General features: G+C 43.7%; 1 protein-coding gene across 1 annotated transcript in view; it reads right to left on the reverse strand.

The window, feature by feature from the left end:
• Positions 1 to 1,842: 1,842 nt before the first annotated feature.
• The window catches only part of CNTN5 (contactin 5), a 160,718-nt gene continuing 137,884 nt past the window's right edge, over positions 1,843 to 24,676 (reverse strand). The window contains exons 11-17 of the mRNA XM_060274008.1: positions 23,506 to 23,576; positions 18,987 to 19,221; positions 16,529 to 16,638; positions 8,246 to 8,432; positions 7,727 to 7,839; positions 3,461 to 3,570; positions 1,843 to 1,984 (exon numbers count right to left, since the gene is read on the reverse strand). Of these exons, the coding sequence (XP_060129991.1) occupies positions 1,843 to 1,984; positions 3,461 to 3,570; positions 7,727 to 7,839; positions 8,246 to 8,432; positions 16,529 to 16,638; positions 18,987 to 19,221; positions 23,506 to 23,576 (968 nt within the window). The remainder of the gene's footprint in view (positions 1,985 to 3,460; positions 3,571 to 7,726; positions 7,840 to 8,245; positions 8,433 to 16,528; positions 16,639 to 18,986; positions 19,222 to 23,505; positions 23,577 to 24,676) is intronic.

Consider the following 24,676-nt stretch of genomic DNA (forward strand, 5'->3'; position numbering starts at 1 on the left):
CAAAAAAATTGCCTGCATTTTAATGTGCATTTCCTCCAATATATTTGTTGCAATTTGCCTATGTATATGCTTTTTGCAATCAGTTTCCCCCAACAAAATTCATTTTCTGCATGTTTTTTTTCCATTTCCATGCATTTCTATGCACATACTCTCATAATGTATTTGCACACTTTTTATTTGGTACACATTTTTTTTTGTGTCGCAGAATCTCATTGCAAAATTCAGAGGTGTGAATTTCAAAGGAGAGGTGCCTTCCGGTTTGCATATTGTTTCGGGAAGTGCAAGCTGGGTAGGTTTGCATTAAAATGCAAACAGAACCAAATTTCTTGTTAGGGATGGTGGTTGAATACTTCAGAAACTTGAATCGATAGCTCACGTAATATGAGTCAGACCAATATGGTGTAACAACCTTAGTGTAGACAGATGCAGAAAGATGGAGAGAGGGGGAGGGGAGAGGAAGGAAGGAAGGAAGGAAGGAAGGAAGGAAGGAAGGAAGGAAGGAAGGAAGGAAGGAAGGAAGGAAGGAAGGAAGGAAGGAAGGAAGGAAGGAAGGAAGGAAGGAAGGAAATATAGGAACTTGATAGACAAATGGATAAAGCAATGCTAAAATAAAATGCAAGACAAAGAACTGAAAATAGGCTCAGTCCTATATTTGAAGATATATCCTGGATCTGGAGAGGCTGAAGGCCACTTGCTTAAAAAACAATGTCTAACAGCATCAATTCCAGTGTCGCTTTAACATGGCATTGTCCTGTTTGAACAGTGTACATGTTTTTGACTGCAAATCCAGGCCACACCATCCTGTTTCGATCTCGAAATGCCTCTTGATATCCTTCAGCTGAATCACCAAATATAGACAGTACAGTACATACAAAAATGGACTACAAAAATAAAGGTCTAAAGATTGACAGCTGTTTGAGGATAACAGCTCTGTCTCTTTGCATTCATTCGTTTTTGTTTTGTTTTTTGTTTTTGTTTTGACTTCCAGTTAGCAATGACTGGAGGCTATGATTAAATGCCTGGCGATAGTTTCATTGCCATTTGCATTCTCTATCAGCTATATTCTCGCTGTTAGAAAATAAGCATTTTCTCTCTCTCTTGTTAAGGTGGACAATAGCTGGTGCAAAAATAATACGGCTGCATTTCATTGTTTGCTGAGCTGCTTAAAAAATTACCTTGCAGTGAAAAAAAGTGGCTCGCATGCCCTGAGAATAGAAACAGAGCAGAAAAACAATAAAAAAATACCATAGTTTGCTAACTTGATGTGGCCTCATTCATTTTTTTTAAAGGTGACATTTTCTACACTGATTTAGAAAAGGGACCACATAATGTAACTTTTGCCATTGTGCCTTTCCAATAGGGAAAAAAGCAATAAAGCCAGCCTTATGAAAAGAGGGAGGAGGGATTTAGATTCCAAATATTTATCAAACTTTTTTCCCTAAAAAAACCCAAAACCCATAACAACTCAAACAAAATAGATGTACTGTACTAGACGCCACAATTTAAACTACTAATGATACAAGACCGGTGTCAGCTAATATAGAAACGCATTAGAAAAGGAAAGTAAAATTGGATTTTTTTTTCATTTGCTTACAAAAGTTCATTTCATACAATCTGCATATTTTCTCTGTTGGGCAATAAATATCCCCTCCCCCATAGAGGACATTCACAAGAAACTGAAGAGAAGAAACCTGATGAATTGTTTTAGCATTATTCGCCACCCACAACACTCTTCCTGGTGCACCATGTGTGTTTCTCGTGTCTTTGACCATTGGGCTCTTTGCCTTCTGCTTCCTCCATGGATACAGAATTCCATCCAGTGATGTTATCAGGCTAAAGCAATCAGAACGATGAATGAGGAAAAGGTCCACAGTCTGTCTTCACCATGAGGTCGACGGGACCATTAGTACCAAAAGGAATGTTACAGTTGATGACGAAGTAGAGAAAGCACGTAGGCTTGACTGAGAACTTGTGACTTTTCCACCTAGGACAATCAAAACAAGAGACAGAAACACAGAATTTTAGAACTGTAGAGTTGGGAGCTACCCAAAGGGTTGTCTAGTCCAACCCCCTGAAATGCAGGAATCATAGCTAAAGAATCCCAGAAAGAATGGTGATCCACGATGAGGTAGTAACTCCTTATCAGATTTTGGCATTTTGCAGTCCCTAACCCAATGATCTGCTGTGATTTTGACACACCAATACCTTGAGAAAAAATCAGCACAAGGGACTCTTCGATCCAACCCAGAATATTCATATTTATTTATTTATTTATTTGTCAGTGTGGGCTTACTGAGAAAACATTGAAGATTCATTTTAATTACAACAGGTCTGATTGTTTTTTCCAAGTAGGATGGCTCTGCTAAGCCAAGACGTAAAATAAATAAATAAAATGCAATTAACTTTGCATTCAGTAAGAAATTCTGAGAGTCGTGTTGGTCTGGATCGAAGTAAAATAAAAAAATTCCTTCAGTAGCACCTTAAAGACCAACTAAGTTTTTATTTTGGTATGAGCTTTCGTGTGCATGCACACTTCTTCAGATACCTGAAGGTATCTGAAGAAGTGTGCATGCACACGAAAGCTCATACCAAAATAAAAACTTAGTTGGTCTTTAAGGTGCTACTGAAGGAATTTTTTTAAATTCTGAGAGTAAATAACCTTCCCTTTGTTTATTTGAAATGCATGTCCTTTGCATACTTATTAATCAAGTAACATTAGTTATTGTTAATCAATGCAACAGTAAACAATGCTCTATGTCATCCTCCGTTTTAAAATTAGCACTGTCGGTCCTTTATTGGCTGAGGCTGTGTAAACAAACTAGAAAGGTAATGTTCTTTCTTTATGAAGTACTGTCTCTTACTCATGTTTTGTTGAAAAGAGGACTCTGGTGGGACTCTTATACCCAGCTGAGATTTATATCAGAACTTTGGACCTTTCCTTGGTGTTTCAGCAGAGAAATATGTGAGCACAAGTTTAGACCAGATATTTTCCTGATGTACACCAAGGGAAAAACTGATGTGGTGCTGTTGTCAAAAAACTCTGGATTGGTTTTGGTGGGTTTTCCACTTGCAGCCTCTGTTGTGGGGAAAAGTGTGTGTGAGAGTGTGTTCAGAAACAACCCTAAATTAACACTTGTCCACCTTTGTTTTGCTTCCGTGCCTAGAAGGGAATGAGACCCTCTCGGTTCAAAAACGTCTGCACCCCTGGTGCAAAGGATCATAGCCTGTGTGGGAACTTTCATGTTTCTGCAACAGCCATTGCACCTAAAACTCTGTAGAAGAAAATGTAACCTCATTTAACCCACAGTCTTTTCAGAGGAGGGAATTCACCTGATCAGTGGAGAATCATCAGATGAATAAGCAATGAGATATCAAACATTGCACATGCACGTGTGGTTTGACCCCAAGATGTTTCCAAGTCAGCCAGGAGGCAACATAGTTGGTGTTGTCCTCAACTGACTTGACTGGATCCCCTTTGATTCTGGCTGCAACATCAGGATTTAAACATTCCTTTAGAATAACAAGCTGACCAAGACCCCCAGGACTTTGCTCAATATGCTGGAAGAAAAACTTGAGATGAAGAAGGAGAAGGAGAAGGAGAAGGAGAAGGAGAAGAAGAAGAAGAAGAAGAAGAAGAAGAAGAGTAGTTTGGATTTGATATCCCGCTTTATCACTACCCAAAGGAGTCTCAAAGCGGCTAACATTCTCCTTTCCCTTCCTCCCCCACAACAAACACTCTGTGAGGTGAGTGAGGCTGAGAGACTTCAAAGAAGTGTGACTAGCCCAAGGTCACCCAGCAGCTGCACGTGGAGGAGCGGAGACACGAACCTGGTTCCCCAGATTACGAGTCCACCGCTCTTAACCACTACACCACACTGACTCTCACACATATAGAGCACATGGAAGAAGCCATGCCACTTTAACAAACAGCATTGATACCATGCTATCTCATACATCAGTCACTGATAAGGCAGCATGTGTAATTTAGATGGATAAAGCTTGCCACATCTGGTCTGTGATAACTGTGTGCTTCACTTCCTTACCTGAAAAAGATGGTACCCTGATTTGAGAGCTCGGCATCCCATCCCCTCCTTCACTGACTGCGCGGACCTCTATGATATAGACCCCGACATCAGGGAGAAGCACCACTGCAGATGTTTTCTGTGTTTCAATGACTTGACTGTTGCTGTCACCTTCCTGTCTAAACAAGACCTGTGGACAATAGGAACAGCTGTAGAATATCTAGCATCCAATGAAGAACATGGCAATGAAAGCAAGGGCTAAGCAACTGAGAGTTGGGCTTATGGAATAAGTAAGAAGGACAAATTATGCATGGTATGAAAATAGTGGCTAGAGACAAGTCCCCCCCCCCCCAATAATCTGATGCAGTTCAATGAAACTGAATGTTGGAATCAGGTTGATAACTGCAGGGACCTCATGCCTGGCATTTCCATCAGTGCCAGTTGTAATTCATACCATCCAGAGTTAGAGAAGAGGGTTTATGGTGATTGATAAAATAGTGGCAGAGCACTGTAGTTAACACTCACCAGCAATGTAATTAGGAGATGGTCAGGAAATGAAAGGGAGGGAGGTTGCAAGCCAGCAAAATACTCTTGAACTTTGAACCATGTGCAAGTTCTTGCCCTGCTACCCTTTGTCCAATTAATGTAAGACATGAACCTTCTGGATAGTGAGTGTATATGTTGTCTTGAGTGCTGTTGGAAGTATGTAAGTATTAAATGGGGGGGGGGAGAGATGGAGGAAGAAAGCATTTGGCTAAAGTGTATATTCACATTTGTATATGCAAATTGAGATTGCAACTGTCTAACACTATGGGTGTACATGAAAAAAGTGTATGCATGTATGAGCAACAGTGCATATGCATTTTTTGTGGGGAGCGTGTGATCCAATAACCATTTTCAAACCACTTATGTGGGTAAAGAGCTTCTCATTCTCCAAAGCGCCAAAAATGGAAGAGTGAAGCCAGATGCTACGAGTGCAGATTGCTGATATCCCCAACACAATCATAACAAATCTCAGTATTTGCACTTCTGCTCCATAAAGAAAATATTAATTTTAATGGCATTTGCAACACCTCATGTTTCTGCCTTTCCTTAAATCCTACTGCAAACACTGTCAAATTGAAGCGTTAGCATGGATTTCACTGCAGTCTGTTCCTATTATGGGGTGGCCTTAACGGCATCAGGCAGCATATATTATTCATTTCATAATCCACAGTTGACAATCACCATATCCAAAATATACTAAGGCATAAAGGTATTTAATTTGATTATAAGGGGTGGTTGGGTGGGTTGTCCTTAAAAAAAGTAGTGCTTTTGTTTGAACTCCATGTTTAAAAGAAAAATGGAAATAGATGGCGACTGGAGGGTGGAAGGAAAGGAAGTAGGGTTGAGACATCCATCCTTACAGGCTTTCTGTTTAGAATGTTCAGCTGTTTCCTTTTTCATGTCATGATGCAGCTCTGAGAGAACAACCTTCCATTGATGCCCATGTGGAAGCAGGCATCTGTGTGCATGCATATGCGTTGAGGAACCACATGCTCAGGCATGTTCTATGCAAGTGATTTCCCACCCCCACTCCCAGTCTAGTTGCTGGGATTCCACACCCATATCCGTCATGGCGCTGTCAGGCAAGGAAGGTCCAGATGAAGGAATTAACTCTTTATTGTCAAAAGTGCACTTACAACAACAACAACAACAACAACAACAACAACAACATATTATTATTATTATTATTATTATTATTATTATTATTATTATTATTATTATCATCATCATTATTTATACCCCGCCCATCTGGCTGGGTTTCCCCAGCCACTCTGGGCGGCTTCCAACAGAAAAATGAAATAAAATAATCTATTAAACATTAAAAGCCTCCCTAAACAGGGCTGCCTTCAGATGTCTTTGAAAAATCTGGTAGCTGTTTTTCTCTTTGACATCTGATGGGAGGGCGTTCCACAGGGCGGGTGCCACTAACGAGAAGGCCCTCTGCCTGGTTCCCTGCACTTGGCTTCTCACAACGGGGGAACCGCCAGAAGGCCCTCGGTACTGGACCTCAGTGTCCGGGCAGAATGATGGGGGTGGAGACGCTCTTTCAGGTATACTGGACCGAGGCCATTTAGGGCTTTAAAGGTCAGCACCAACACTTTGAACTGTGCTCAGAAACGTACTGGGAGCCAATGTAGATCTTTCAAGACCAGTGTTATGTGGTCTCGGCGGCCGCTCCCAGTCACCAGTCTAGCTGCCGCATTCTGGATTAGTTGTTGTTTCTGGGTCACCTTCAGAGGTAGCCCCACGTAGAGCGCATTGCAGTAGTCCAAGCGGGAGATAACTAAAGCATGCACCACTCTGGCGAGACAATCCACAGGCAGGTAGGGTCTCAGCCTGCGTACCAGATGGAGCTGATAGCCGCCCTGGACACAGAATTGACCTGCCCCTCCATGGACAGCTGTGAGTCCAGAATGACTCCCAGGCTGCGCACCTGGTCCTTCAGGGGCACAGTTACCCCATTCAGAACCAGGGAGTCCTCCACACCTGCCCGCCTCCTGTCCCCCACAAACAGTACTTCTGTCTTGTCAGGATTCAACCTCAATCTGTTAGCCGCCATCCATTCCTTACAAGTTAGGAAAAGGCAGGTCCATCAGTCCTACCTCTCTCAGCTACTTCTAGGTGCACACCCAATGAGGAAGTTGCCGAGACAAAAATTCACCCTAACCCTAACCCCTGACCTCAGCTTATCTATCTTTCCCAACCGAGCTGCACACAAGCAGTCTAAGACTCCACTTGCATGTAACCTACTTCTGCTCCTCCCGCTTCAATCCTCTTCTGGTTGTGGGAGACAGTGGCCCAGGAGAGGTGGGGGCAGGAGGAGTAGGTGTGGAAGCCCTTAACTCTCCACCAGCCTGACCTCTCTCCCTCTCCTCCTGCACCCGTTTTTCACTCTCCATCCCTGCAGCTTCTCCTGCCTCTGCCTCTCCCCTCCAGGCTGTTACAAGCTCCCCCGGATCATTCATCTCTTCTTCCAAGTCAGCCTCTAACCCCCCCCCCCTTCTCCTGGCGCCCACTCATCAGTATCCAGCCACCACTCCTCAGTGCCCAGCCAGTCCCTGACAACACCTTAGCTTTGTTAGCTCAGAAAGAATGAGCTGATTGGCTACCCTTCCCTTGGATGCTTATGTCATGGCAGGTGCAAACAAGCCAAGAAATCTTCCATAAACCACGGTTTCCCATTTTGTCCCAACCAGAAAACTATGGTTGATGGTTCTGGAAATTTCAAATAGCACTGATCAGCTATTTTTGAGAGGAGGAACTAAAATTAACCCTCCACATTTTGCCCTACCCAACGAACAGCTGAACAGTGCAATTGCTAATTGTTTGACAATGCTAAGCACATACAGCAGGCATCCCCAAACTTCGGCCCTCCAGATGTTTTGGACTACAATTTCCATCTTCCCCGACCACTGGTCCTGTTAGCTAGGGATCATGGGAGTTGTAGGCCAAAACATCTGGAAGGCCGTAGTTTGGGGATGCCTGACATACAGGCTTGACTAATGAAAACCGACACATGGATCAGGGCCTGCAAATTTGATACTTTGTCTTATCAGTGCTGAAGAGCTTTGCAATGCATAGTGTGAGATAAGGAAAAAGACAGGAATGAAAGAACATAGCACTCCAGAAAACGAGATGGTAGATATGTCGAAACTGACCTTGTATCCCATGACATCTGATTCATTAGCTAAAGGTTTAACTGGTTCCCATCCCAAGGAAACGTGGGGGCCATCTTGTATCCACATAATGTTGCTTGGCGCTTGGCTAGGAGCTGAGAGGGAAGATAAAAACAAAGAATATTTTGAAATACATTTTTGAAGATTTGGTGAGCCAGACAAGGTTCAGTGACATAGTCTCCTGTTCCAGAAGTGTCATTTCAATACCTGCTGCAAAGCCTGGATCATTTCATCTCCCCTTCCTATTCCATGCCCAAACCAGTTAGACTTATTTTCCTGAAAGATAACTTCTTGAGAATCTCAAATGCTCTCAGTCCCCCTTAGAATACAGATCCTTTGAAGTGAGCTCCCGAAGCCAAACAATACAGCAGCCCTATTTTGTTATTCAGCATCTACTATCTACCTCTCTCCCACAAGGAAAGGAAGACCAAGAGAACAGAATGGAACCCTTATTAGGGCTGTACATTACGAGGAGAAGAAGAAGAAGAGCTGGGAACCTACGAGATTTCTTGGTGGTGGCACGGACGGCGCTGCTGGGTGGCCCATACCCCGCTGAGTTGTACGCCTTCACTCTCAGGTGGTATAATGTGTTGCCTTCAAGGCCTGTCAGAATGATGGATGACTCATTTCCTTCTGTCCTGGTCTTTTCAGCTGCTTCCTCTTGTTCCATATCTTTCCAGTAACCAACCTGCCAATGGAGAATTGTGTGAGCGATTGACCACGACACTCATGGGGTTCTTTCCCTAATTATGTACATTCATAATGTCCATAGCACTCTTGAGTGTACAGCCCTCTTTCAGAAAATGTCAAGGGAGCTGGAGTAACACCACTAAGAGGAAAGGTTGCAACGTTTGGATTTTTTCCCAGTTTAGATAAGGGGATAAGACAGAGGTGTATTGAATTACGGTTGATGTAGAGAAAGTGAATAGACATTTTTAAATCTCTCCTTCGTATTACTTGAATCGGGGGTCTTCCAATGAAGGCAATGTGGAGAGGTTCTTCAGGACAGGCATGGAGAAGTACTTCTTCCCCCTATACAGAGTTAAATAATGGAATGCATTCCCACAAAATGTAATAATGGTGACAAACACCTTGGGAAACGATTGGACAAATTCAGGGAACATCAGTCTCCAATGGCTACATTTCCTCCATAATAATATGCTGATTTAGGTTTATAGGTTCATTTCTTTTATTCCCACCTATAAATAATTATATTAAACCATGTCCCTAGTAGTCAGAAATAATTACTGTAATTTAGATAGACGTACAATGTATTTCATCATAGGCTGCAGCTAGGTGATCTGCATACCTGCTCAGTCTGCTGCTCAGGTGCTTCTACCTGCCGGTGGGCAACTCTTTTATCCTTAAACTGGACTTTGATTGGACAGCACTTCAAATGGAAGGTGTCTTTAATTAGAGAACTGTAAAGTAGGGCATCAATCAATTGCTTTTGAATTATGCTTCAAAAAAAAATGCTTTTGAATTATGGTGCTGGAGGAGACTCTTGAGCAGGCATCCCCAAACTGCGGCCCTCCAGATGTTTTGGCCTACAACTCCCATGATCCCTAGCTAACAGGACCAGTGGTCGGAGAAGATGGGAATTGTAGTCCAAAACATCTGGAGGGCCGAAGTTTGGGGATGCCTGCTCTTGAGAGTCCCATGGACTGCAAGAAGATCAAACCTATCCATTCTTAAGGAAATCAGCCCTGAGTGCTCACTGGAAGGACAGATCCTGAAGCTGAGGCTCCAATACTTTGGCCACCTCATGAGAAGAGGAAGAATCCTTGGAAAAGACCCTGATGTTGGGAAAGATTGAGGGCACTAGGAGAAGGGGACGACAGAGGACGAGATGGTTGGACAGTGTTCTCGAAGCTACGAACATGAGTTTGACCAAACTGCGGGAAGCAGTGCAAGACAGGAGTGCCTGACGTGCTATGGTCCATGGGGTCACGAAGAGTCGGACACGACTAAACGACTAAACAACAACAAAGTAGGGCATGCAGCCACCTTATGAAAAGGTCTCAAGGAAAACCACAACTCACTTCCAAGTGGCTTTGGACATACCCTTCCCAGTCGCCCAGCGACAGGGTGTTATACTGTTAGCACATTAAGGACATCCAGCATCCTGTTCTCACAGCAGCCAACCAGATGATTATGGTAAGCCCCCAAGCGGGACCTGAGCGAAGCAACACTTCCCTGTCCTGCTATTTCCAGCAACTGGCTTTCAGAAAAATTGCTGCCTTCAACAGCGGAGGTGGAATGCTTTATCCTCCATGAATTCGTCTCTAGAAGAACATTGAGATTCAGCGCACCACTGCATGAGATGTTGTTGTGTTGAGTAGCTAGATCGAGCAAGCAAGAATGAGTGCTGACAGGAAGTCAAAAGGACTTCAGAGGATTCAAGGACAGCCCACCTCTGGAGGGTTCTCCAATAAATTTACTCTCCAGACCCGGCAAGCTTTGAACTGAATTGTGTGAGGAAATGGCACAAGCAATATTTCCTCCTTTGGCGGGCACACAGTGCGCAGCGAGGAAGCTCTGAGCCTGGGTAATGAATTGGAGATGACAGAACACCTGAGGAAACCTTGTAGTGGGTTAATCATACTGGAGGAGCATCGCTGGGGGACAGAGAGGCGGGCTGTGGGCTTGGTTTGAGTTACTCAGATAGGAACTCGTTTCTGTCAAATGTAATTCAGGAAGAACCCTCTCTGTGGATCGCCTCCCTTCCTTTGCACACAGAAGCCCAAATCGTTTTTGATGTTTACAAGTCTGTGGCAGTCATTGCTTGCCTTTGCTGAGTCCCCCCCCCCCACTCTCTGGGGGGGCTGCGCTGGCAGCACATGAATACCAACTAGTTCCTTTGTAATCCGTTCAATGTAGGCACCAACTTCTTGCAAGACGTCGGGCTTTGCAGCGAGCAAAATTGCTTATGTCAAGGTTAACCCCTGCCCGCTGCTGACTTTTGCTCAGCAAAACATCTACCAAGATGATGGCGGTGGTGATTTATTTCTGGAGCGCCTAAAAGTTTCTAGGCACTGTACCACATATTAAAGGAGACAGTAGCTTACAAAATATGGAAAGGAAAGGAAAAGGAACATTCAAAGCATCTCGTAAAATATCAAGGAAGATATAATATTGGAAATTGGCATACACACCCACACACATATGCATACAGTCACACACCAGTAAGGAGACAGAATATAACTAGCAAGAGAAAATACAGCAGACAAAAACTAACCTTATTTCACAGCTGCCAAGTTTTCCCTTTTCTCGCGAGGAAGCCTATTCAGCATAAGGGAAAATCCCTTTAAAAAAGGGATAACTTGGCAGCTATGACCTTATTTTCCAAAGGCCCACTAAATCTACAGTGTTTTACATGGCACCTGAAAGACTAGGAATGGGCCTCTCATGGGAAGCAGTTCTAAAGCCTGGGTGCAATGACCGAAAAGGCCCTGTAACTATTCCTTGACCTCCACAGTTTTATTTTTTTTAAAAAAATATTTTATTAAAAGTATTTCAGCTATAGAAAATAAATAGATGAAAAACAAAAGAGATAGTGCGAAGATACAATAAGAAAAAAAGAATATAATACACTAAATATAACATTTATGTAATTATTATATAGATATATAAATAGTATTATTGCCCTAATACATATATGATTATTGATAACCTACTATATTTTGTATAAACTCGCTCCAAATGTCAATATATTTGTCCAAATGAAGCCTGTGTCTATAAGTTGTCCTTTGCGAGTATTGTCATCTCATCAATCCATCAATTAAAGGGGATCAACTCTTCATTCTTCTCTATCCTCCAAAGCTGAGCATTTATTTTTAAGTGCGGAAATCAAGATCAAGGGACCTTTTCAATGGGATCACACTGAAGCATGGCGATGCGACCAAATAATTTCTGAAATCCAATGAAAGATACATCTTTCCCTTGGGAGTCCATGGTGCCATACATTTAAAGCATTCCTATACCACTTTAGCAGTCATGGCTTCCGCTACAGAATCCTGACAGCTGTGCTTTGTTAAAGGTCGTTAGAAATTGCTCTGTTGGGTGTGTGTGTGTGTGTCCTAACAATCTCTCTGCATCCTTAACAAACTACAGTTCCCAGGAGTCTTTGGGGGACGTCATGGCATCACATTGCTTTAAGTATGCTGCGGGTAATTAGTTGGTGTTGTGAATTAGGTTTAAAGTGGGGCCGGCGCGTCCATTAAGGCAAACTAGGCAGCTGCCTAGGGCGCCAAAATGAAGAGGGCGCTGGCCAGCCTGCCCGCCGCCCCCCCCTGGTGCTGCCTGGGGCTGCCTCCTCTGCGCCCTCAGCTGTTGAGCAGCTTCAGGCTCTTCTCCGGAGGCACACGGGGAGCGCAAGCCTGGGGCCGCCTCGCCCGCCTTTCAGCCAAGGAACTCTCTTTTTATTTTATATTTTATTTATTCTATTTTTTATTTATTCTATTTTTTATTCCACTTTTATTTTTTCTAAAAAAGGTCAACAACACTGGGAAATTGGGGGGGGGGGGCGCCAGAAGGTGATCTCGCCTAGGGCGCCAAAAACCCTAGCACCGGACCTGTTTAAAGGGAATTGTAGCTGGTTTTGTTTTTAAAAAAACATCCCTGTTTTATTATTGTTGTATTTCACTACTTTTACCTCGTACAGGCACCATTGTCCCACTTTTGGGGAGATGGATGTACGTATTTATGACAGCGCCAGTCCATCAGCCTTTTCCTTTCATGATGGTGGCCTGTATGAAGACTGTGCATTGATTCCAATTTCATCCAGAGGGCAATTTGGCTCTGAAGAAGCTATTCATAATTATCTAGACAACATTTCCTCAGAGGACGAGGCTTACAGCCCAATTATGCAGTGACGCAGCAGCTCGCAGATTCAAGCAGTCACTTCCAGTGCATAGAGGCAATCTGCAGCTGCTAGCAATTTTTCAGGGTGAGCAGAGCAAAGGTGTGAATCTCTGTTTGCCCCCTCCCCCCTTGCAGCTAAAGCTGCCCCAAAGGACTTGGCAGCACAGGTAATGCATTGGATTTGGGACAAATCGACATAATAAAAATGCCTACGATAAACAAAACACGGCATGTGATATATATGTGTTGCCCTTGCCATGCCACTCGTGATAACCCTAGCCGTTGAAAGCCAGCCTTATGAAAAGGTAGAGCTTTGTGGAATACACAGGGTTGGATCCAGACTAAGGGGGAACTCCTGTGGCAAGACCTTCTGGGATGAAAAGCTAAGGATACAATGGATTTCTGACTCAGCTGGTGTAAGCTGCTCATCTCAGTTCAGCCGGCGCTCAGTCAGCTGTCCTGAGAGTGGTGTAAGTCCCCCAGATGTGGCATGATGGGGGTGGAACCAGAGAGGGAGGACTCTGCCTGGCTCCTCACCCAATTCAGTTTAGTCACATGACCTGGCGATAGGGTTTCCGGACTCAATAGAGGACAGGACTTCTGTGCCTTTAATTGCCCTGCTCTCTTTTGAGTCTGGAAACCTTAAAGAGAAGCCAGCAGATCATTTGCTTGGAAATTAAACACAGGGTCTGCTGGTTTCTCTTGAAGGTTTCCAGACTCAAAAGAGAGCAGGGCAATTAAAGGCACAGAAGTCCTGTCCTCTATTGAGTCTGGCAACCGGCAACCCAGTGTAGAGCACTGTTTTAAAAGCTTGTGTACCCTTTGCCAGGTTTCGGCAAACCAGCAATCACCCCACTACTCGGGTCCAGCACAGCTATGAAGCACAGTAAGGCCACAAAGCCCCTCAGGCATTTTGATAGGGAAGCAAAACAAAAGCCCCACACATCCTACCATGACAATGTTGCTTTAAATTTTTCCCTCCCCTTTGATAACTTTCGGAAGCAGTTTACTTTCTCATTAACTGAGAGAAAACGGTAAAAAGAGGAAGAAATTTTCAGTGCCGCCTTAGTCACGACTCACTTTTCAAAACTGGGTTTTAATAGTATTGATGTTCAACTTAAACATCCTTTGAACCTGGCAAGTTTCCAGTGGAAAAGCATGACGGTGGCAGCTGGTAGCTTCAATAGATTTTTTTAAAATACACGAATTCATGGTCAGGGAGCCTGCTATATTGTAGGAATGTGATTGCTAAAGGGAGCCTCCGCACAACATTCCTCAAGCTGCCACATGATGGAGACAAGCAAAAGGGGAGAGCTGTATCTCCTCCATTTTTTGCTTATGATCACCCAGGGCTGGACTAGACAGATCAGCAAGACACTTTATGTTTCTAAAGATTACAATGTTGTTGTTTTTTTTGGGGGGGGGAGTACATAGGAAACTGTGTTGTACCAATCGCAACAAGGGTCCATCAGTATTGTCAACACTGACTGCGTCTGGCGTTCCAAGGTTTCAGACAGGAGTCTTTCCCAGTCCAACCTGGAGATGCTCTGGACTGATCCTGAAATCAGTCTGGTCCTGAGAGATCTACAGTGGCTCCCAGTACGTTTCTGAGCACAATTCAAAGTGTTGGTGCTGACCTTTAAAGCCCTAAATGGCCTTGGTCCTGTATACCTGAAGGAGCGTCTCCACCCCCATCGTTCTGCCCGGACACAGAGGTCCAGAGCCGAGGGCCTTTTGGCGGTTCCCTCACTGTAAGAAGCAAAGCTACAGGGAACCAGGCAGAGGGCCTTCTCGGTAGTGGCACCCGTCGTGTGGAACGCCCTCCCATCAGATGTCAAGGAAATAAGCAACTATTTTACTTCTAGAAGACAACTGAAGGCGGCCCTGTTCAGGGAAGTTTTTAATATTTGATGCACTCTGAGAAGCCGCCCAGAGTGGCTGGGGAAACCCAGCCCGATGGGCGTGGTATTATTATTATTATTATTATTATTATTATTATTATTATTATTATTAATTTTCTCTGCAAAGCATGCTCTCTGCCACTGAGCTATGGCCAGACTCCAGGTAAGGGAATCAATAAGGCATCAGTAATGCCAAAAAAGCACACTCATCCAGTTGAGAGAACCAGTTACTGTATTACCAACCATCTCCGGTGTTTAGACCTGAAGGGGTGGGAGCTCTTTGTAGTTCTGCCACCCTCAAAAGCAGGGTCGTCTTAAGCCCATCCGGCGCTGTGGTGCAAAGGTCCCTCTGGTGCCCCCCCCCGGTTTCCCAGAGTTGCTTTCCTTTTTTTAAGTGAGGGGGGGGGACTCCAAAGTAAGTTGTATGCTGTGCGGCGCCCAGGAGGAGCCAGTGCCATGATTCCCTTCCTCGGCACTGCTGCTGCTGCGCTCAGGACAGGCGCAGGCTCCTGGCAGTGAGGAAGAGGCAGCAGCTCCGGGGTTCGCACTCGGCGGCCGGCCACCTCCTGGCATCCCTCTCGCGCTGTGAGAGTCTGGCAAAGCACGCATGTCACGGTGCGCCTTGGCGCTTTGGTAGCTCCCACCACCATGCCCTGAGGGCCCCTTCGCTGAGGGGGGAGACGGGAAAGGCGAGAGGCAGCCCTCCGGGCGGGCAGCGGAATGGAGGCTCCAGGTGCGGCACAGAACGGAAGGAAGGAAAGTCCTTCTCACAGACATCAGCTGTCTGGCGGGCGCAGCAGCGCCCCTGGTGGCCAGGCGCCCTGGTGCATTGCGCCACCCAGCCCAGGCCTAGAGACGGCCCTGCTCAGAAGAGTGGAAAATGACAGCCCACGGGGACAGTTTTCTCTGTGGCAGCTCCTAAATACTGCACCATGGGAAACAGTAACCAGAAAAAGGAGGCCTCTGTTGGTCCAGACCAAAGGACTATCTAGCATGGATTCTCCAAGTGTCCCTAGTTTCCAGGGACAGTACCGGGTTTATGCAACCCCCGAGCCATTAGAAGACAGCCCTGTATAGGGAAGTTTTTTTAATGTGTAATGTTTCCTTATGTTTTTATATATGTTGGAAGCTGTCTAGAGTGGCTGGGGCAACCCAGTCAGATGGGCAAGATATAATAATAATAATAATAATAATAATAATAATAATAACCATAATAATAATCATAATAATAATCATAATAATCATAATAATAGAATAGGATGTCCCTATTTTTATCAGACAAATGTTGGAGGGTATGCTAGTCTGGCATTTTATATCCTATCATAATTTTATCCTCATATGCTGTAATCTGCCTTGCTGTATCTTCATGAAAGTGCGGGTTATAAATTTGCTAATAAATAAATAAATAAATAAGACGCAAAATCCACTTTAAAAAAACCCCAAACAAATCCCCATCAATGGGGGAAAGTACAAAGTTAGAGGATGCAAAATGACCAGCCTGTATTCGCCTCAGAAGCAATGCTGGTGGTTTTTTGCTGAAAACCCAGGGCCACATCACCAGTAGCTCTGACTGCCATTCAAGGATGCCTTTGAAAGCAGACAATTGCTAGCAATATACCCCTCAGTACAAAACGCAGCAGACCTGCGGTTGTTCCAAGTAGGTCACAGAGGACTTATCTCTTCTGTCACTTTTGTTAACAAAACATGGCAGCAAACAATTGCAAAATAAACAGGGCAGCCAACCGCCCTGGAAAAAAAATATATTGCAAAGATAAAATAAAAATGTCGCCGGTCGGAAACAGCCTCCGAAGTCTCGAAAACCTGCTCTGTGGATTCTAAGCTTTACTTAGCATAATGGGTAATCCAGCCCTGTTTGAATAACTTCCTCTCTCCTTTTGTTACTGCTGTATGATAACTATTAAAGAATGGACAGAGCTTTCGCCGCATCATCCTTTTAGCCAACCACAGAGTTAGGCAAGCAAAAGCAAAACCCATCACAGTTTGTATTTTATATTAATACCTCAAATCCCTGAGGTCTTCCCAGGCTTTCTTTGCTATGTCTCCACGCAACAAGAATCTCTGAAACAGACAGTCCTGTAGCCTGGACATCAGTTGGAGCAGCGCTGGGTTCTGTAGGTAAAGGGGGGGGGAGGGAATGAAATGGTGAACTTCACATCTATCAAAATAGTACAACCAAACCTGTCATATACTTTCCCTTTAGCCTCTCTTATTGCTAGGGGTAAAACTTCACAGTTGTCCTGAGCATCAGCAAAAGCTAAACAATGAAAACAGTTATTTCTATTGCTTTCCTTTATGTCACGTCCGTTCCTATTCCTATTACTGACAGGCCCAGAGAGATAGGCTATTGAGAACTCCGATCAGCCCACATGCACCTGAATGTTTTGCGACGAACTAGCAAAATCCTAAGCGTTTATGATCGACGTGGTGCATGGGAAGAGAGGGTTGATTATTACCGTGGTTGCTTTCGTTATTAAAGCATTTATAGCCAACTTTTCGAAACATGCACTGAAGGAAGCCTACAGTAAAATAGTCACCATGCAAACCTAAGTTCCCATGTTTTCATAGCATAAAACAAGAAATGTTATGGAGTCAGAGAAATATTATGCTTCGATGTTTTCCACCCAATATGATGGTCTGTGCAGTAAGTGTGCCTTGTTTTCTGTTTTTATGCAATTCAAAGATTTGTGCATTGAAAGCCATTTCCTGTATTTTATATCATTGAAGCAATTACCTTGTTGTCAAGGAAGATTGCGGCAGGACAAATAATTTTCAAGCTCCCCAAAATGGTGGGCGGCAGTTTCCTATAAATGTGGAAATTATTTCCCTTTCACAGAACTGTGTTGCTCCAAATGGAAAGTGAGGAGACCAAAATATAAATAGCTTTCCCCCCATATGGGAATAGAAATCAAGTCTTTCTGCTTAATACGTGAAACAAATGCTTGCTTTTTTGTTGCCTTGCTAGCCGTTATTCACTGGGCTTTCGGCGATGCTAGACACTAAAATGCAAATTTGCAGGAAAAGCTTGGGAATGCACTATCTATGAATAAGCTCTGGTATGATTTTCTGAAAGTTTATGGAGATGGAATGGTAGCTTTTATTGATTTGGACTGGAAAAAGAGACCATCAAATCTGCTGTGAGATGAAATAGCCCATAACTCAGTACATTGCTGAATGTGGTTTGACTAACACTAAGAATAAGATTGATAGGTCCATTAGGTTTGCCTATAATTGTTGCCACTGTTATGATCATAACCTTTTATTAATATTGCAGCATCAACTTCCAACTATAAATGCCTTTGTAGAACTGTGCAGATGAAAAGGTCCAATATCTATCAAAGTTCTTTTTAAGATATTTTGCGCAGAGTCTCAGCTACACTGTTTTCTCATTTGCAAAGGCTATCATGTGGACTTCCATGTTTAGTTGACCATGGATGGCCGTTATATCTAAAACTAATGGGAGAGCTTCATTCATTAAGTGAAAATGAGCCTTGGAAAGGTAATCAGTGGGTATCTCTTTACTTAAAAAAATGTGTCTGTTTTATACTAGTTTGCCATGGAAAGTCCTAAGTATCCACAGGAACACAGGACGAGCCTGCTGGAACAAGAAAATGGCAGCGGGTTACTCCTGCCATAGCCTAATTATTATCAGCTTGCAGTGATAAGGAGGGAGGCTTTGCCACTGGTACCTCTGACGTTATGGAATTCACTCCCTGCTGAAATATGAGAAGACCCATCTGCATTGGCATTCCGCTGGCTTTTGAAGACACGCCTGTTTACACAGACTTTCTCTTGATCTCTTGCGTGGAGTTTTCTGTTTAATTACTGTTCTGTTTTAATGGGATGGTTTTATTACATATTTTAATCTGTAAATGAGATTTTTTAAATTGCGTATTTTAATTACGGACGCTTATAATCTGTGATCTGTTTTTACTCTTAGAAGCCTATTTGAGCATTCAGCAGCATATTACAGTGGAACCTTGGTTCATGAACACCTCGGCTTACGAATTTTCAGTTTACGAACACCATGGACCCATCTGGAACGGATTAATTCACTTTCCATTACTTTCAATGGGAAAGTTCGCTTCAGTTTATGAACGCTTCAGTTTATGAACAGACGTCCAGAACCAATTACACCCATGCTTCGGGTTAAGTACGCTTCAGGTTGAGTACTCCGCGGACCCGTCTGGAACGGATTAATCCACTTTCCATTACTTTCAATGGGAAAGTTCACTTCAGTTTATGAACGCTTCAGTTTAAGTACTCCGCGGACCGTCTGGAACAGATTAATCCACTTTCCATTACTTTCAATGGGAAAGTTCGCTGTTTATGAACTGTCGAAAGTTTATGAACAGACTTCCGGAACCAATTGTGTTCATAAAACGAGGTACCACTGTAATGAATTTCAGACATCTGATTTTTAAAAAAATGGGAGTGGAGGATTGCGTTCACCAACTCACCTCCCTCTGCAGAACAAATGACTACGATAGGACTGAATGGTCCATCTCCTTTGTTGTTGTAAGCACCAACTTTCACTTCGAATGGAGTCAGAGGAGGCACACTCTCGTCTCTGTAGATGAACTTGGAAGCATCGGAAGAGGTTACCATTTTTTCCTTCCAGCCTCTTGTCCCATTGGGCCGGAAGGCTACTATGTACCCAAAGCTTTCTCCATTCTGGAACTCTTCAGAAACTGGCTAAAGAAAGATGAGTTTGGTTATTCCTCTGCTTTGAAGTGGAAGATAATCTGCCCAAAGCTATTTCATGGGTAATACTGCTACCATGACTACTACCGTGGTTAATTTTTACCTGCCCTTCACCCTAAGATCCCAGGGCAGGCTATCAAGATTTAAACACAATGTTTAAATCCCCGTCGCAGGGATTCAAACCTCCAACCTTCTGATCGGCAAGCCCAAGAGGCTCAGTGGTTTAGACCACAGTGCCACCCATATAAATAAGGTGGATCCTAAAAAATATGCATCTCGACTATCAAGAACCAAGCAAAGAGAGGTGTCTGCAACCTTCAAAGCGACACAATATTGGAAGGGAAAGGTTAAGGGATGGCGTTTGGGACACTGCTAGCATGATGAAGCTCACTCAGCTAGTTGAGACAAGCAGCCCAGTTCTCAGATCGTCTCATGGAGTTCAGTGGGACTTATTCATAAGATGGCATGCTTTTGAGAAGGAACAGGAAAAGATGGAAATTTATAATGCACTAGGAAGCCAAATTTTAAGGCAATGTACTATATAATATACTTTAATTGTTGGAAGATTCTTTCTCCTTTTTAAATGTTAGCTTCATTTAAAAAACAACAACAACAGAGGGTTGGATCCGGACTTTTAGAGCAGTCGAAAAGTTACACTGGGCTATGCAGGACTGGGATTGAGCAAAGTCCCCCTCCACTGAGCTGGCCCCCTTTTGGTTGCAGTCCTGCTAGGTTTACTCATAGGTAAGTCCAAATGAATTCAATGGTGCTTACTCCCAGCTAAGTGGGGTTAGGATTGCCGCTAAGTACAGCCATGGAACTGAATGGCATTTAAGTTGGTCATGACTTTCCATTGTGTTCAATGGAACTATTCAAAGGGCGACGGAGGGAGCAATCCCTATGCACAAAAATCTGGCATAAGAAACATTGGTGTAAATTACATCTGGGTCAAGTTGCACGAGATCCAAAGCCTGTTAAGAAGCAAGGCTGCTGATCTGCCTAAGCCTGGCAGAGGGAAAACGTGACTCTAAAACTGTGTTCTATGCCAGGTTCCCAGGTCACATGACCAAGCTGAATAGATTTAGTTTCCCCAGCCAAAGTTTCCCCTCTCTGATCCTGGTCTAGCTGCACTATAAGCTGCTCATTCTGGTGGATTTTGCCATAGGATTGCCCCCTGAGTCTGGATCTAACCCAGAAGTAAACAATTAAACCACCATATTCATAAATAAACAAATGAACAAAATACGCTTAAACGCCCAAGCCAAGCTTTCAATCTAATTTGAGACTTTGGCCTCAAATTATGCTGTCTGTGGGAGAGCAAACTTCCAGTTATCGTTGTCCACTTGTTAAATGGCGTTCTGGCATTTTTCTTTTAAATATAATGCGGTGAGAATTCTTGGACGGACCTCTGATTTTAATAATTCCAGGCATATCTGTAATTAATTCCTGACATTTTGAAAATGAGATGCCTGAATATCACTCCGGTTAGGAGAGCCTACTGCTAGCAGGCAACATCTCATTTCAAGGAAATCCTCAAAGGTTGCTGCTGGCATGAATAGCAAGGCTCCCAACCAAACGAAGCATGGCGTTTTTAATTGGCACCAACGGGAGCCTTCTTCCCACTGTAAATAGTAGGCATTTGGGTGTGGGTGTGTGGAGAGATCCATTTCCAATCTGTACGCCATGCTCTGGTGACTTCCAGACTGGATTATTGCAATGCGCTTTATGTAGGGCTGCCTTTGAAGGTGACTCAAGTTGGTCCAAAATGCAGCAGGCAGATTACTGGCTGGGGCAGGCATAGGCAAACTCGGCCCTCCAGATGTTTTGGGACTACAACTCCCACCATCCCTAGCTAACCGGACCAGTGGTCAGGGATGATGGGAGTTGTAGTCCCCAAACATCTGGAGGGCCGAGTTTGCCTATGCCTGGCCTGGGGTTCCATATAACCGTTCATTTCCGGGTAGACAGTTCCGGGTTGACACAGTTGATTTCCAGGTCAAATTTAAGGTGCTCGTGTTAGTATTTAAAGCTCTAAATAGTCCTTTTTTATAATGTACCCAACAGATGGAGAATCAGACAAATTAGCTCTTCTTTCTGCCTCTCCTCCACCCATTCAATTCACCCTCTATTTAAACTTTTTCTTATGAGGCAATAATCAATATTTTGATTATAGGTGTATTTATGGGCATATTTTTAGCTGATTTTGTGCCTCCCTCACCTGTGTCCCTGGCGGGGGCCCACCTCTCCACCCCTAACTATGGCCCTGATCAGAAATTTCTTCTTTATCTCTGCTGTTTCTTAGTTCTTTGTTCTCTCCTCTCTCCCCCCCCTCTCTCCTTGTTCTCTTTCTTTCTCTCTTTCCTCTCTTTCTTGTCTTTTCGATTCTATTTATCCTCCATGAGTGCCGTCTGATACAGCGGAACTCATCTTATTTTTTATTTTATTTTTATGTTCATCTTAAAGATTGTAGGAAATGCAAGAGATTTAATTGGAAATCAGGGGTCAGGAAAGTCCAAAGGCACACTTTTAAGATTAAACGGCAAAAACAGCACTATAATTTAAGGCAACTTGCTACGATCTCTTCAGTATTTATTTACTTATTTAAAATATTTATAGGCCGTTTCCCCAAGCAAACCTCCCCCAAGGTAGCTTGCATGATAAGAATGTCCAAAATACAGAAGCAATAGAAATTAGAAATGCAGTAAAAGTTAAATGAGCCAGCAATAATAAAACACCCACCTAGCAAAGATAAAACCCAGTTTCCCTATACATTGAGTTCACAGAGTGGTGTAGCAAAAGAAATAGAGATCACACACAGGCCTCCTGAAACAGGCAAATCTTCATATTATAGCAGATTAAGGATTATAGTGTGGTGATTTTCCAGAGGTTTATTATTTCTATTTACAAATCTATAACCCAATACTTTCATAAAAACATAGCAAGGTTGAGTATGACATATAAGGATAGAATCAAGAAAAGAGCCACAAAAACACCCACAATGCTTCAATAAATATTAGCAAATGGTCAAAAGATCAATCATGTTGTAAACAAACAAACAAAAAGTTTTCAAAAGACATTTGAAGGAAGGGAGGGATGGTTTCTATCAAACCTCTAGTGGCAGGGAGTTCCACAGGACGGGGTCTGCCACACTAAAGGCCCGGTGAAGGCCAACCAAACCTCAGGGAGGTTTGGGAGGGAGAAGAAAGAATCTGCATGTTTAGTGAAGCAGGGTGGTTTAGTGAAGAGAGCTAGGCCCACACTCCTGCCTAGGAATGGGCGAATCTGTCAATTTCGGGTCTCATTTTTCCAATCTTAAATTCAGTTCACCACATTTTGGAGCAATTTGCATTTTATTTTATTTTTAAAAAAGATCCTCATGAAAATTCACCAGCATTTTAGTCTGAATTTCTCCCAATAATCACATTTTTGCATGCAGTTTTGACAAATTCATACATTTTTTGCAAGCAGTTTCCCCTCTGTAGAATGTACTTTTTCCATTTTATTTTCACTAATACCTCCACCTTGGATTTTTTAAAAAACACTTTCCCCTCATACATGCATTTTTGCTAAAACTGGTTGCCGAGTTGCATCGCAACGTTCAAATAAAGGCGAATTCTGAAGGACAGCTGTGTTTGGGTTCACTCATTGTTTCAGAAAGTGGTGAATTTGATCCATTCAACTTTAAATGCAAACTGAACCAGATTTCTTCCCCCATCCCAGTTCTACTTTTGTGAACTCTCCTTCCTTGGAGGTTTTTGAGCAGAGGTTGGATGGCCATCTGTCCTGGATGCTTTAGCTGAGATTCCTGCATTGCAGGGGGTTGGACTAGATTACCCCAGGGGGTCCCTCCCAGCTCTGTGATTCTATGCCTCTTCTATGCTGCACGCTGCAGCATTTACAGACACTGCAGAAGCAATGGCAGCAGTGGGGTGAGGGAAACTCGGTGGTCTGAACTTGTTGCTTAATACTGGATATAGAAGCTGAGTTTGCTCCTTGATTATCCCAGGTTGTGGTTTAGGTCCCGAATAATAAACTAGAATTAATTTGGGGGGGGGGGGTTCTGCTGGACTCTCCACAGGATCTCCAAATGGCTGCTACTTCCTCTTCATGTTAAATTGGGCACCGCGGGGAGATTTTAACCGACATTTAAGACCTGATCTTCTGTGTGCCTCTCTTGACAGGCTTTGCTGTGGGGAAACCTCCGCACAGATCTCTGTGCCCTGCTCTCAAAGAAGTCAACATGAAATGAGGCCTTTAATCAAAAGAGCTCCTTACCTCCCATGCTATTACTAATTCATGCCTTCTTCCACTTCTGCCACTTACATTAGCAGGAGCTGTCTTTGGAACTGTGAACAAAAGAGAGAGGGGGGGGGGAGGAAATTGAGAACAAGCTAGTTTGTGAAGTCCCCCCTATCCGCCTTGTCAAGAAGATGATGCATCCTGGGCAAATCAGGTAAAGGAAGAAAAAAATCAAATAAAGGAAGATGCTGCTATCTCTGGTTGGATTCTATTTCGAGTAGAAACCCAATTATCCCACTGCGCCAGGAAGATTTTGGGCATCACCTGGAAGGACAGTCTCAAGCCTACATTCCCAGCATGTTTGCACTCTTTTCTCAGCGACGTCTATGCAAGTTTGGTCATGCCCACAGAATGGGAAATGGCAGAATCCCCAAGGAGGTGCTCTATGGGGAGCTGGCTTCAAGCACCAGGAGCGTTGGCTGACCAACTCTGTGTTTGTTGGTCTGATGTCTGCAGACATGACATATAGGCTGGCTGCGTCAACCCTGCCATGTGGGAATCCCTCGCAGATGACCGCAGTGCTTGGAGACAATGAGTCAGGTTGTGTATGTGCAGCAATGGCCAGAGGAGGAATGACTGTTTGGAGGAACGCAGAGAGGAGAAGCGCCATGGTGCATCTATAACAGCACAACCGGACGCCTTCATCTTCCCCAGGTGCAACAAAACATGTCTCTCCCCTATCAGTCTCTACAGTCTCTGCAGCAGCCTGGCTTCACTCCCAAAGGCACACTCCTCCATTGTCTCCTGAGACTGATGGATGAAAAAAAGGCCAACACTCCAATTCCCAAGCAGTGAGAGACTTCAGGGGTGCAAGCTCTTACCTTGGTTTCAGTTCCCTTGGAATACAGGTCGCTGCAGATTGCAGTGTCCTTTTGATATATGGTTTATTTGCACATATATACAACTTGACACATGCACACAACTCCTCCTTCTAGAGCAGGCATAGGCAAACTCGGCCTTCCAGATGTTTTGAGACTACAGTTCCCATCATCCTTGACCACAGGTCCTGTTAGTTAGGGACGATGGGAGTTGTAGTCCCAAAACATCTGGAGGGCCGAGTTTGCCTATGCCTGTTCTAGAGGCATCACTAGCTATTTGTTTCTGTGGCAACACATCTGTACTTGGCCAACACTTTAGCCATGTGAAA

Source organism: Zootoca vivipara, chromosome 4, assembly GCF_963506605.1.
Source record: "Zootoca vivipara chromosome 4, rZooViv1.1, whole genome shotgun sequence".
NCBI lineage: Eukaryota > Metazoa > Chordata > Lepidosauria > Squamata > Lacertidae > Zootoca > Zootoca vivipara.